At 39.4% G+C, this 14555-nt stretch overlaps 1 protein-coding gene across 2 annotated transcripts in view; it reads left to right on the forward strand.

Moving 5' to 3' along the window:
• The window catches only part of UBE2D2 (ubiquitin conjugating enzyme E2 D2), a 61009-nt gene extending 47311 nt beyond the window's left edge, over positions 1-13698 (forward strand). For both annotated transcript variants that reach the window (XM_047778782.1, XM_047778783.1), the window contains exons 3-7: positions 4229-4260; positions 4340-4417; positions 4504-4609; positions 11006-11099; positions 12767-13698. In XM_047778782.1, the coding sequence (XP_047634738.1) occupies positions 4229-4260; positions 4340-4417; positions 4504-4609; positions 11006-11099; positions 12767-12812 (356 nt within the window). In that variant the 3' untranslated portion in view covers positions 12813-13698. The remainder of the gene's footprint in view (positions 1-4228; positions 4261-4339; positions 4418-4503; positions 4610-11005; positions 11100-12766) is intronic.
• The last annotated feature ends 857 nt before the right edge of the window (positions 13699-14555 follow it).

Below are 14555 nucleotides of genomic sequence, written 5' to 3' on the forward strand. Positions count from 1 at the left end.
TGGTTACTGTTTTTTACTCTTTTTTTTTCTTTTTTTGCTTTTTTAGGGCCGTACCTGCAGCATGTGGAGGTTCCCAGGCTAGGGTTTGAATCAGAGCTGCAGCTCCCACTCGGCACCATAGTCACAGCAGCAGGGGATCTGAGCCGTGTCTGCAGCTTACACCACAGCTCACGCCATAGTTCTCGTCATGGCTCAGCAGTAGTGAACTCAGCTAGCATCTGTGAGGGCTCAGGTTCGATCCCTGGCACCGCTTGGTGGGTTAAAGATCTAGCGTTGCCATGAGTTTTGGTGTCGATCAAAGACATGGCTTAGGTCTGATACTGCTGTGGCTGTGGTGTAGACTGGCACCTGCAGCTCAGATTCTGCCCCTAGCCTGGGAACCTCCATATGGATTGGGTATGGCCCTAAAAAGAAACACACACAAAAACAAAAACTTGAGTGAATTTTTATTTTCAAAAAGTTCCTAAGACTGATCCTTAAATGCTTTTTCTTTTTTTTAAATAGATGTTCTTTTAAAATATAGCAGTGTTGGAGTTTCCTTTGTGGCTCAGCAGGTTAAGAACCCAACATAGTCTCTGTGAGGATGCAAGATTGATCCCTGGCCTCAATTCAGTGGGTTAGCGATCTGGGCATTGCCACAGGCTGTGGCATAGGTCACAGATGTGGCTTGGATCCAGCCTACCTGTGGCTGTGCTGTAGACATGCAGCTGCAGCTCCAGTTCAACCCCTAGCCTGGAAACTTTCATATGCCACGGGTGCTGCCGTAATGTCTATGCTTATGGCCAAATATTTTACCCTGTAACTGTTTCTGGAGTTCTTTCCACTTGGAACCTGTAGGGGTTGGACTATATACAAAACTTTGTAATTTGATGCAAGTAAGATATTCTCTCAGTAACTTTTTTACTTTATTTTTTTATTATTTATTTATTTATTTATTTATTTTTGGCCGCACTCATGGCATGCAGAGGTCTGGGCCGGGGGTTAAACATGAGCCACAGCAGTGACGACACCAAGGTCTTAACCACTAGGCCACCAGGGAACTCCCTTTTTTACTTTTTAAAAAGCGCTTCCAGAGTTCCCATCATGGCGCAGCGGAAGCAAATCTGACTAGGAACCATGAGGTTGCGGGTTCCACTCCTGGCCTCGCTCAGTGGCTTAAGGATCTGGCGTTGCTGTGAGCTGTGGTGGAGGCCGAGGACTTGGCTCGAATCTGGCATTGCTGGGGCTCTGGCGTAGGCCGGCGGCTACAGCTCAGATTAGACCCCCAGCCTGGGAACCTCCATATGCCTCGGTATGGCCCTCAAACGACAAAAGACTAAATTTAACAAACACTTACTTCCACTTAAGAGAGCTAGGAGTCTAGGAGAGCTCCAGAGGAAGACCTAAGTCAGTGATTCTAATGAGTATTGTATTTAACCAGTGTGATGGAAGATTTAAATGGTAGGTCTTGAGACATTTTCACTAATTAAGTTAATGTATTTTTATTTTGTCTTTCTCACCTTTTGTTGGTATTGAACAGTCTAGATCATTTTAACAAGAGACGTAGTGATCTCAGTTGCTATATTAGCAGTTTCATTCTTCCTTTTCCCTCTTACTTTTTTTAGTTTATTAAAGTGTAGTTGATTTACAGTGTTAATTTCTGCTGTATAGCAAAGTGATTCAGTAATGTACATACATTCTTTCCTTTTTTTTTTTTTTTTTGCCTATGCCCTTGCCATACAGAAGTTCCCAAGTCAGATTGAACCACATGATAGTGGTGACAATGCTGAATCCTTAACCCACTGAGCCACCAGCAGACTCCCATACAATCTTTTCTACATTGTTTTCCCTTATGGTTTATTACAGAATATCAAATATAGTTCCCTGTGCTATACAGTAGTACCTTGTTGTTTATCCATTCTGTATATAATAGTTTGCATCTGTTGATTCCTAACTCCCAATTCATCCCTCCCCCTTGACAACCACAAGTCTGTTCTCTGTGTCTGCCTCTCACTCTTATTTTACTTGTTTTGGCCATACCCAAGGTGTGTGGAAGTTCCCTGGGCAGGGATTGAACCAGTTACATAACAGTGACAACACTGGATCCTTAACCATTAAACCAACAGGGAACTCCTTTCACTCTTACTTTAAAGACAGCCCTATGTGAGTTCTCTTGTGGCGCTGCAGGTTAAGGATCTGGCATTGTTACTGCAGTGACTCGGGTCACTGCTGTGGTATGGGTTTGATCTCTGGCCAGAGAACTTGCATGTGTCAAGGGCGAGGCCAAAAAATGACAGCCCTGTGAATATCCTCTTGCTCATTTTTTTTCAGGGACAGTATTTGACCCTTTATAAAGGTGAAGACAAATAGTAAATAAAAGCTGGCATTTGAGTGTTAATTGGTTTTTATTTAGAACTTTGAATGCTAATGCTTTATATAAGTTTAATTGTATTGGGGAATATTAGGCAAATATGATTTACTAACCTAGAGATGAGCTACAGCTGAATGCAGTAGTCTGTTGATGTTGCTTATAGAGTTCTCAACAACAAGAGTCTTGTCCAAATACACTAGATTATCTTGAACTTTCTGGAGTGCCAGATAATGAAAGAGATTACATTATTACTTATTGATCTTTTCACATCTTCTTTTAGGAAGGGTGTCCTTTCTATAATTGTAAATGTTCTAGTTACTAGCTTGTCAGATAAAATTAGGACTTAGAAAAAAGCTAATGATTAACAAATCCGACTAGGAACCATGTGGTTGTGGGCTCTATCCCTGGCCTTGCTCAGTGGGTTAAAGATCAGGCGTTGCCGTGAGCTGTGGTGTAGGTTGCAGACGAGGCTCAGATCTGGTGTTTCTGTGGCTCTGGAGTAGGCTGGCAGCTACAGCTCCAGTTAGACTCCTAGCCTGGGAACCTCCATATGGTGCGGGTGCAGCCCTAAAAAAGGCCTAATAAATAAATAAATAAATAAAAATAGTTAATGAAAATTTTAACGTAGGGTTTTTTTTTTAAATACACTTCAATATTTGTGTATTTTTATTATCTAAGTGCTTTAGTCCTCTTTTTTAATTCCTTAATTGGTTCTTAACAACCCTTAAGAAGAATGCAGGTATAGGAATTCCTGCTGCCAGTTAAGGATCCTGCATTGTCACAGCTGGGTCATAGGTCACAGCTGTAGTTCAGATTTGATCCTTAGCCCAGGAACTTCTGTGCTACAGGTGTGGCAAAACAAACAAACAAACAACATTTCCTTATTAAATGAGTTTATAATTTATTTGGATTATCCCTAGAGTTTGTAATCTTTGTCTACCTTGAGACTTTCAGATGATGTTTTCTTTTCTTTTTTTGTCTTTTTAGGGCCACACCCACGCATATGGAAATTCCCATTCTAGGGGTGGAATCGGAGCTACAGCTGCTGGCCTACGCCACAGCCACAGCAGCTCAGGATCCCACAGCAATGCCAGATTCTTAACCCACTGAGCAAGGCCAGGGATCAAATCCCTGTCCTCATGGATACTAGTCCAGTTCATTACCACTGAGCCACCGCAGGACCTCTGATGTTTTCTTTATTTCATTATTATTGTAGTGGTAATTCTAAAGACTTACACAGGAGAAGTGTTGAAAATTTACTGTTCTGCTCTATACCAGTATTATAAAAGGAGTGTATTAAATTTAAGTGTGTTGAGGAAATGATAAAACACGTCAAAGAGTTGAATCTTGTGGGGTTTTTTTTTACCCTTTGAGGTAAGGAAATGCTGATTTAAAAGTGAAACTTCAGGAGTTCCCGTTGTGGCGATGTGGTTAATGAATCCGACTAGGACCCATGAGATTGCGGGTTCAATCCCTGGCCTTGCTCAGTGGGTTAAGGATCTGGCATTGCCATGAGCTGTGGTATAGGTCGCAGATGTGGCTGGGATCCCGAGTTGCTGTGGCTCTGGCGTAGGCTGGCAACTACAGCTCCAATTAGAGCCCTAGCCTGGGAACCTCCATATACCACAGGTTCGGCCCTAGAAAAGGCAAAAAGACCAAAAAAAAAAGTGAGACTTCAGATGTCAAGAATTTTGTCTCCCTGACATGAATTTCTGTTTTCTCTGTTCAGACTTCAGCTTGATTTAGATTCCTCACCCTGCCCAGCACTCATCCTATTGGTTATAAGTGAACTGAGAGTAGATGGGAAATGACAAATTATTATGGTGTAGATACACTTGTGGATATTGCTTCATGGTGGTGTTTTGTTTTCTTTTTCAGTGTTCCATTGGCAAGCTACAATAATGGGGCCAGTAAGTATTCAGATTAATTTCAGAATAAGTAGTTTATGTAATTTGCTCATTTTAATCCATCTTTTCTTATTATCAACAGAATGACAGTCCCTATCAGGGTGGAGTATTTTTCTTGACAATTCATTTCCCAACAGATTACCCCTTCAAACCACCTAAGGTAATTGGGATATGGCAATTGTTTTTTCATTTGCTTTCTACAATACTAATGAAACAGTTTACCAAAAGTTTTCCTTGTTTTGATAGGTCGCATTTACAACAAGAATTTATCATCCAAATATTAACAGTAATGGCAGCATTTGTCTTGATATTCTACGGTCACAGTGGTCTCCAGCACTAACTATTTCAAAAGGTAATGGAATAGTATTTGATGTCAAGATAAAGCAATGGTGATTTTTGTCTTTTTAAGATTATTTATTTTTGGAGTTCCCTGGTGGCCTAGTGGTTAAGGATCCGGCATTGTCACTGCTGTGGCTCAGGTCACTGCTGTGGTGCAGGTTCAGTCCTTGGCCTTGGAACTTCTGCATGCTATAGGTGTGGCTAAAAAAAAAAAAAGTTTACTTTTGAAAAGATTACTCGGGTATTCCTTTTACGAGGAGGTAGTAATTACCCTTATTCGTGGGTAGGCCTTTAGGCCACTGGTGAGAGGTGGATATTCAAGCCTAGGTATTCCTTGGTGTCGTGACTGCTCTGTCCGTTGTTTTTGCTTTTCAGGCATAGGTTGGAATATAGCCATTTGGTATGAGTGTTTCTTCAGAGCATAAAGTGGAAAAGAAGTAATCTCTCTTACAATCTTGAGATTCATGAATGTTCCAGAGTTGGAAATAACAGCTCTTGTAGAGGAATGCTTGTGCTATAAACATTTGAAGAATAAAGTATAGGTGAATTCATATTCACTCTTTATGGTTTCTGTCAGGACCAGAATCATCTTCTAAGATAATCAATTTAATATAAATTTTTGTTTGCTTATTTTAATCTTTAGTATATTGTCCTCTGTGTATGTGTTTTTGAAAACATGTAAAGTTTCTGACTTTGTGATGAAAGATCCAGTAGTTATTCTAAATAAGACCTGTTTATATGAATAGGTTGGGCATTTTTTTATATCCCTGAACTAAACATTATCTTATTTGTTGATTTGAGATTGTGCAACCACTCAACATCATATCCAAATGAAATCACAAGTGGATTAAATGTTGTCAAAATACAAATACAAGAAATAGGTGCAAATATGATAATGGGCTAATATATTTAAAAGTTGTGAAGAACAGGAGTTCCCATTGTGGCGCAGTGAAAACGAATCTGTGTAGGAACCATGAGGTGATTCCTGGCCTCACTCAGTGGGTTAATGATCTGGCATAGCCATGAGCTGTGCTGTAGGTTGCAGATGCGGCTTGGATCTGGCATTGTTGTGGCTCTGGCGTAGGCCGGCAGCTACAGCTCTGATTAGATCCCTAGCCTGGGAACCTGCATGTGCTGCCAGCCCTAAAAAATAAAAATAAAAAAGTAAAAGTCATGAAGAACATTTAAATTAGTAAGCGGAAAAACCTAGATCCCAGTGGATGAACGGCCAGAAAGGAACAAAATAATCAAGGAAATGAAAATTAAAATAAGTTCTCATTCTTCATCTTTTAAATTAACAAATATTGGATATTAAAGATATTAATCCATCAAAGATAAATGTTTATGAAGTATTTTAAAATGAATGCTTATATAGATAGAAGTATAGATTTGTATAGTCCAGTTTGCCAGTTAAAGATAGTAAGAGACTTAATCATTTAATACCCTTTGACCCATATGTACTAAGAAAACAAGCCCAAATGCTAAAAGCACTTTTCTGTGCAAGTGCATTTGCTTTTGTTTTTTGTTTTTTGTTTTTTTGTTTTTTTGCTATTTCTTGGGCCGCTCCCGCAGCATATGGAGGTTCCCAGGCTAGGGGTCCAATCGGAGCTATAGCCACCGACCAATGCCAGAGCCACAGCAACGCAGGATCCGAGCCGAGTCTGCAACCTACACCACAGCTCACAGCAACGCCGGATCGTTAACCCACTGAGCAAGGGCAGGTACCGAACCCGCAACCTCATGGTTCCTAGTCGGATTCGTTAACCACTGCGCCACGACGGGAACTCCTGCGTTTGTGACATTATTTCTGAAAATTAGAAATTATGTATAGGTTCAACAGTAGAGGAAAAAAAATGTATTGGTTCTGGCATATGCATTCAAGAGTATTATTCATCCTCATAAATATTGTGGAAAATCGGAAGGTATAGTGAAAATAGCATAAAAGTGACAAAACATTATCCATTGTAATTTGAGTTGTATAGGAAGTACATTAAGTAGCTAGAAAGAAATAGTTTAGAGAGTTCCTGTTGTGGCTCAGCAGTAACAAACCCAGCTAGTATCTGTGAGGACATGACTTTGAGCCCTGGCCACTGCTCAGTGTGTTAAGGACCCAGAGTTGCTACGGGCTGTGGTATCGGTTGCAGATGCAGTTTGGATCTGGCTTTGAAAGCAAAAATGCATAGTTAAGTTCCTTGTAAGCACCTAAATAATTGGAATAAAGGCATTTTTGTAAAAAATTTTAGATATTTGCCATGTTATAATCATGTCAAGGCTTGTATACACTAGCAAGTTAATTTTGTGAAGGAAACAAAAACTCTGGGGCATTAAATTTAAATTTCTGGGGCCCTCAGAGTTCCTGTCGTGGCTCAGCAGTTTAAAGACCTTACATAGTCTCTGTGAGGATGCAGGATTGATCCCTGGCCTCACTCAGTGGGTTAAGGATCTGGCGTTGCCATGAGTTAGTGTGTAGGACCCTGACATGGCTCAGATCCCACGTTGTTATAGCTGTGCTGTAGGCTGGCAGCTGTAGCTCTGATTCTACTGCTAGCCTGGGACTTCCATATGCCGCAGGTGTGGCCCTAAAATTAATTAATTAATTTCTGGGGTCTTGAGCAAAAATACAAACAAAAAAATCAGGGGACCACATTTTTTAAAATTGTGACTTAAAGGCGTTCCCATCGTGGCTCAGTGGTTAACGAACCCAACTAGTATCCATGAGGACACGGATTTGATCCCTGGCCTCGTTCAGTGGGTTAAGGATCCAGTGTTGCTGTGAGCTGTGCTGTAGGTTGCAGATGTGGCTTGGATCTGGTGTGGCTGTGGCTTTGTTGTAGGCTGGCAGCTACAGCTCCAATTTTACCCCTAGCCTGGGACCCTCCATATGCCTCAGGTGTGGCCCTAAAAAGACAAAAGACAAAAAAAAATTGTGACTAAAATAATTTTCTAGGTAAGTGGCCCCTTTTCTTTTTGTAGGCCTCTTTGCAATTCAGTCTGCTTGTGGAAGTTTCATATGACTGTTGTGATTCCCTGGCCTGGTCACTCTTCTTTTATTTACTAAATAGCAGTGGCGATATTAATCTAGATATAAATGGGGCCAAGAGATGTGGGGTTGTGTGTGTGTGTGTTGGGGAGTGGGGGGGAGGTCTAGATAGCTGAAATTGTTAACATAGCTTTTTTTCCTTCCCCTTTTGTACCTGGTGTTGACTTTTCAGTTATTCTGAATCATAAGGGCTGTTAATTTATTCGACTTGATTAGCTATCTTTTTTTTTTTTTTTTTTCCTGAATAGCTATCTTTGAAAATAACTGCAGTGCCATTTTGTTGAATTTGGTTATATCAAGATACTTAGATTTAGTGTTTTAAGGACTCTTATGTAAATTAAATGTATGGGTAAGCAGGCCTGAATCCTTTGTGTGATATTAATTATCCCTCTTACATAGTCTGTTTTTGAGGGTAATGATCTTGACCTTAAATTTGCTCCACTTTGATTGTATATAGGTAAGGGACCTAAATACACAAAAAACTTGGAAGCAGATAAGTACACTATAAAGCCACTTGATGTTACTTCTTAGAACTGGAAGTGACTGTGGGTTACGACACTAATGAAAATGTGTGTGTACTGGTGTAGAATGTATGTATCGGTGAAAATACAGTCACTTCCGTGAGGACTCTCTGCAGGCTGTACATATAGAAATTATTCTCTTTATAGAGAAAAGCATAATGCATTGTGAGCCAAAATCAATATTCTACTAATTAAAGGAACAAAAAAGGAATTCCTATCGTGGCTCAGATGTAACAGATCTGACTAGTATCCATGAGGATGTACGTTCTATCCCTGGCCTCGATCAGTGGGTTAAAGGATCCAACGTCCGAGTGTAGGTCACACTCGGCTCAGATCCGGTGTTGCTATGGCTGTGGTGTAGGCCAGCAGCTGCAGCGCTGAATTAACCCCTAGCCTGGGAACTTCCATATGCCATAGGTGCGGCCCTAAAAAATAAAAAAAAAAAGAAAGAAAGAAAGAAAGGAAGAATCCTTTCACTAGATCCAGATAACCACCGTCTTACCTTCCTTTTCTGGAAAGAAAGTGAGAAAAGTTATTTATTTAAAATTTGTCTTTTTAGGCGTTCCCGACTTAGCAGTGGTTAACAATTCTGACTAGGAACCATGAGGTTTCGGGTTCGATCCCTGACCTCGCTCAGTGGGTTAAAGATCCGGCGTTGCCGTGAGCTGTGGTGTAGGTTGCAGGTGCAGCTTGGATCCTGCGTTGCTGTGGCTCTGGCGTAGGCCGGCGGCTACAGCTCCAATTAGAGCCCTAGCCCGGGAACCTCCATATGCCAAGGGTGTGGCCCTAGAAAAGACAAAAAAAAATAAAAATAAAAATTTTAAAAAAAGTAAAATTTGTCTTTTTAAAATGGTACAAATGAACTTATTTACAGAGCAGAAATAGACTCACAGACATAGAAAACAAACTTATGGTTAGGTGAGAGGGGTGAGAGGGCAGGGAGAGGTAAACTAGGAGTGTGGGATTAACAGGTACCTACTACTATATATGAAACATATAAACAACAAGGTGCTACTGTATAGCACAAGGACCTATATTCAGTATCTTATAATAAACTACAATGCAAAGAATATGTACATATATAATTGAATCACTTTGCTGTATGCCTGAACTAACACAACATTGTAAATCCACTATAGTTTAATTAAAATTTTTTTTTGTCTTTTAAAAATTGCGTTATTAAAGTAGTTGGAAGAGTAATAAGTAAAGGGAATTTATAACACATACTAATTTGGTAATGTGTCTAATTTTGGGTGAAGAATCAGTTCTGTTCTTGCCAACTAAATAGGCAAGACAAGTTTCTTCTTTAGTCAATAATTTTCATGAACATTCAAAAATCTATAATCCCTGTTGTCATTTCCAGGAAATACATGAAATCTTTCCTAATTGCTGTTAGAATGTTCTGTGCTTGAAGAGGGCATCAGGTGATACACCTGACAATGGGAAGAGAAGATGTTTTGGGAATGCCATCTGCCAGAATTGTGGGCAACAGGAATGAAGAGTCAGAAAACATCTTTCCTGATGTTTTTTATTTTCCGTATACTCTTAAGGCAAGGAAATAGCTTTTTTGTTAACAACTGAATGATAAAGGGCATGTAAACTTTCTTTATCTCTCAGAAGCCCTTGATCTCTGTAGAATAGATTGGATAGGAAAATGAATAAATCTTTGTCGTGCTGAATTTGATATTTTGAGAGTAAAGTAGCTTCTGAATCGTCTCTTGCCACAGAACATTAGAGAGAAGTAAGATAGCTGAGTTCTGTTAGCATCAGAATAGAAGTATTGGAATTTATTTCAGCATATCAGAGGCCACTGGATTTAATGCAGTAAGTGGCCTTGGCCTCCTCTTTGCTTTCAATAAGGAGTATATAGAAGAAGCTAATTGGGGAGTTCCCGTTGTGGCTCAGTGGTTAATGAATCCGACTAGGAACCATGAGGTTGAGGGTTTGATCCCTGGCCTCGCTCAGTGGGTTAAAGATCCAGCGTTGCTGTGGCTCTGGTATAGGCCAGTGGCTACAGCTCCGATTCAACCCCTAGCCTGGGAACCTCCATGTGCCATGAGAACGGCCCTAGAAAAGGCAAAAAAACAATAATAATAAGTAAATGAATTGGTATATATGTATATGTGACTGGGTCACCCTGCTGTACAGTAGAAAATAGAACACTGTAAACCAGCTATGAATGGAAAAAATGAAAAGCATTTAAAAAATAATTTAACAAATTGGAACAGAGGTCGAGATCTACGACTGAGATTTGTCTTCTACATTCCAGGTTGTTGCTAAAAAAGTGGCTTAGATTCTAACTCATTACTGAAATTAATTTGAGACTTTAGTTAGAGATATGTTGTATCCTTTGTGCTAAGTGTGACCAGCCCTATTTGGGGGCCAAGTACTGGCCTTTAGGTTCTTAAACTAAATTGTTTTCATCTAAAAATGAAACAGATCCATTGCATCTGAGTATAATACCTGCCATTGAGAAAGCAGTGATTGTTGCATTTCTGACTAAAAGCATTCAGAGTGTGGTTGTCTTTGGAATTTTGAAAGCCATTTATCCTAGGATTTGAAAGACCTGGATTCTAATTCCACTCTTAATTATTCACTCACCAGGGACATTGGTCAAGACACTTCACCAGCCTGGGCCAGCTTCCTTAGAGGTTTAAGCATAAAGAAATCTTAGAATCTTTGTTGATTACTGTTACTGGAAAGCTAGCTAGAGCTTACAGAGCTGCTGGGCACTACAGTATAAAATAGGTTCTTAGAGTTTTCTCTTGTGTTGGCATCTCATGTTTCTTTCAGCCTTTTTGCTTTTATTCACTGCTAATTTATACTTTTTTTTTTTTTTTCATTCTAGTACTCTTGTCCATCTGTTCTCTGTTGTGTGATCCCAATCCAGATGATCCTTTAGTGCCTGAGATTGCTCGGATCTACAAAACAGATAGAGAAAAGTAAGTATAGTCTCCATTCAGAAGAGCATCTGTGGTAGGGTAGAGGTGTTTGAGCCTGAGGGCTGCGTATGGATCAGATACTTAAAATGGAGCCCTAATATACTCACCTGGAGACAGAAGAGAGGAGTATTTGCATTGAGTATCATCATAAGTAGATGATTTTATCTCTGATCGTTTCATATAATTCCTACTGTCTTGAAAAACTTTTCTACAGTATATTTTCTAACAGCTTTATGTCTTCTGCTTGGCTTTTGATATGTAAAGCATTTTGCTTCAAGAGCCCATTTGTCTTAGGTGAGTATCTGTAAATTAATGGGAAAAGGGAATTGATCTTCTACCTTTTGGAATAACCTAAAAAATAAGGTGAATAAATGCTACAGATATGACAGCCCCAAATTTCCTTTAAAACAAAACTTGGTATAAAATTGACATAATTTAAAATTATATTGTGAATTACTGAAGAGTGGTCAGGGTATCAGAAGAGAGAGTCACTGAAAGTTGTATCTTTTGTGTATTACTCAATAAGATTGAGGGAGGAAATAGTGGGGTAATTTTCTAAAGTTAAAATATAGTAAATAATAATTTGAATTATTTGTTAGGCATATAGATAAAATAGTTTTAAAGGGAACTACACTGAGAATGCAGAACACTACCAGCCGTTGTTTCTTAGTTTAGTTTTTTCTGTATTTAGGTCTGAATAGTATCTATAGCTGTGTATTCCTGGCAGCATTTAGAATAAAATTAGATCATCCTTTTTCTATTTGTGACCTTACAAATAAAATTTTTTGGTTAGAGAACCATTTTGTCCAATATCCACAATTATGAGAGTTTTTCTCAAGTCATTGTGGTCGTGGTCAGCAGAGTCTTTTTATTTTATTTTTGTCTCTTTGCCATTTCTTGGGCCACTCCCGCGGCATATGGAGGTTCCCAGGCTAGGGGTCGAATCGGAGCTGTTGCTGCCCGCCTACACCAGAGCCACAGCAACGCGGGATCTGAGCCACATCTGCAACCTACACCACAGGTCACGGCAACACCGGATCCTTAACCCACTGAGCGAGGCCAGGGACCGATCGAACCCGCAACCTCATCGTTCCTAGTCGGATTCATTAACCACTGAGCCACAACGGGAACTCCCCAGCAGAGTATTTTTAATCAAAGAATTAAAAGAACCTTTTGCCCTGCTTATTTTACTACTAGAATTTCTTCTGGAGCGATAAACCCATTTATTTTAGCAACCAAATTGTTAAAATAAAATCTGCCAGAACCTATAGTTTAATTGATACCGGGGAAAGTATTATGTCAGTTTAATCATTATTATATGATTTTAAGAACCATATAATGTAGAATTATATTGTTTCAAGGGCTCCAAATAAATGAATCAGGGCTTGAAGATCTTCTCCTAGAAATGCATCGATCAGGTTTAGACTAAGGGGAATGCTAGAAAATGTAAAATTTAATTAGAGTCCTGTTTTAGTAGCATTTACAGGACATTTCCCACTGTTATTGAATAAATGCTTGTAGGAAATTTGGAGTAGGAAGATGTCTTAGCCTGAATGTGTACTATAAGTTATTCTCCTCAAGTTACTAGATGGGATGATGAATTAATTCTGTTGCTTTCGAACTAACTCCTCACCTGTGTTAAGCCAAGCTTCTTTTTGTGTGTACAGGTACAACAGAATAGCTCGGGAATGGACTCAGAAGTATGCGATGTAATTAAAGAAATTATTGGATAACCTCTACAAATAAAGATAGGGGAACTCTGAAAGAGAAAGTCCTTTTGATTTCCATTTGACTGCTTTCTATGAGCCCACGCCTCATCTTCCCCTGTGCACATGTTTACCTGATACAGCAGTGCTGCGTGTTGTACATACTTGGAACCACAAACTAGAAATACTGTACTTCTGTACCAACATTGCCTCCTAGCAGAGAAGTGTGTGTGTGACAAGCCAGTTCTCCAGGCATAACCTAGGTGTGAGACTAAAAGCTTTCCTTATTGACTTAATTTGGATAACGGCAAGGTGAGGGTTGGTGGGTATGGTGTGTGCTTGGATGGGGAAGAAAAGCTCCACTGACCTGTAGGAGATTGTTTTTTAAGTGAAATCCTATTAAACTCAAAACAGTTATGAAAAGCAAGGTGAAGAACACAAAGCTGTTTCTGTATTCCTTTTATTCCGAAGGACCTACGTACGTCTTAGGTGACAGTTATGACCAACCAGCTTAAACTCTACCCACGTCCTGTATTTGAAGGTCTAAGTTTAACTGGTCAACATTGAAATGGATCGGAGCTATTAGTACAGAAAGTGTGATGGGCTTTGTTCCCAGCTCTTTTACATCTCCCCCTCTCACCCTTCCTCCCTCAGCCCCTCTTTCTCTCGTCCATATTCTTTGGTTTGTATGTGGTTTCTCAGTTAATACATAGCTAATAGCTCTTATTTTTCTTATGTTTTTAACTGCTTAGGTCTATCTGGATGTAAGGGTGAAAATTCACTTGATGGAAATACTTGTGTATATTTAAAGACCCAACTGCTCCTCTGGAGCTTGTACGTTCAAGAATGATTAATCTGTGTAATAAACTGATTACTACAGTCATTACATATAATTTTGTGTGAATAGGCTTTTTGATTTTTTAAGAATTTTGTTTAGCTGAGTGTAGTGGTGGATTTTTTCCCACCTCTGAAATGTTTTCATTTATATTGGTTGCATTTCAAAATCATGAAACAGTTCCAGCTTACATAGTAAAAAGGTTATCTTGAAAGTAATTTTACTGAGCAAGATAAGAACATAAGCTTAAAGGCATTTCCGTGAGACCTATATGTGCAGTATTCCAGGAACATGACTACTGAACTAAATAAGAAATTTGCGTTATTATTGAAACTCAGCTGCATTTCACTAAAACCTTGTGATATTCCTTTGGTACATAGGACATGAAACGAAAGCCTTGCTGTGTGGTAAGTTGAGCTTCTGTGATCGTGAGTAGAAAAGAGCAACATTGACCAAACCTGGGAAACATGAACGCAGTCTCGTATTGGAGGGTCTCTATAATTACTTTGCACACACATTGCAGGATGTTCATCCAGTTCTAAATTGTACCGTCTGTGGCTTTTTGAAGTCTTCCCTTGACTCTAGTAAAATGTAGTTTGAAACTTGTAAACAACTGTGTTTGCCAGAAACATCGTTCATGTGAACTAGGCAAGTTTCCTTTTTTCCCCTACTTCACCTAATCTAAATGTAAACCATCAGCGTCTTTGAAATGCATCTTTACACTCTTGCACCAAAATTGAGGAATAAATGTCCGCTGCTTTTGGTTTTAAACTTAATTTGTCTTATCTCTAGTGTTACTGCCCCATCTCAGAACCAGAGTGTGATACCTGAAACCTTTTAAAGTGCTGTTTTAACTGCTGGCTACTTAGTATTAGCATCTGTAGCATCTTTGCCCTTGCAAAGGTTTGACTGTTA

Source organism: Phacochoerus africanus, chromosome 4 (genome assembly GCF_016906955.1).
Source record: "Phacochoerus africanus isolate WHEZ1 chromosome 4, ROS_Pafr_v1, whole genome shotgun sequence".
Taxonomy (NCBI): Eukaryota; Metazoa; Chordata; class Mammalia; order Artiodactyla; family Suidae; genus Phacochoerus; species Phacochoerus africanus.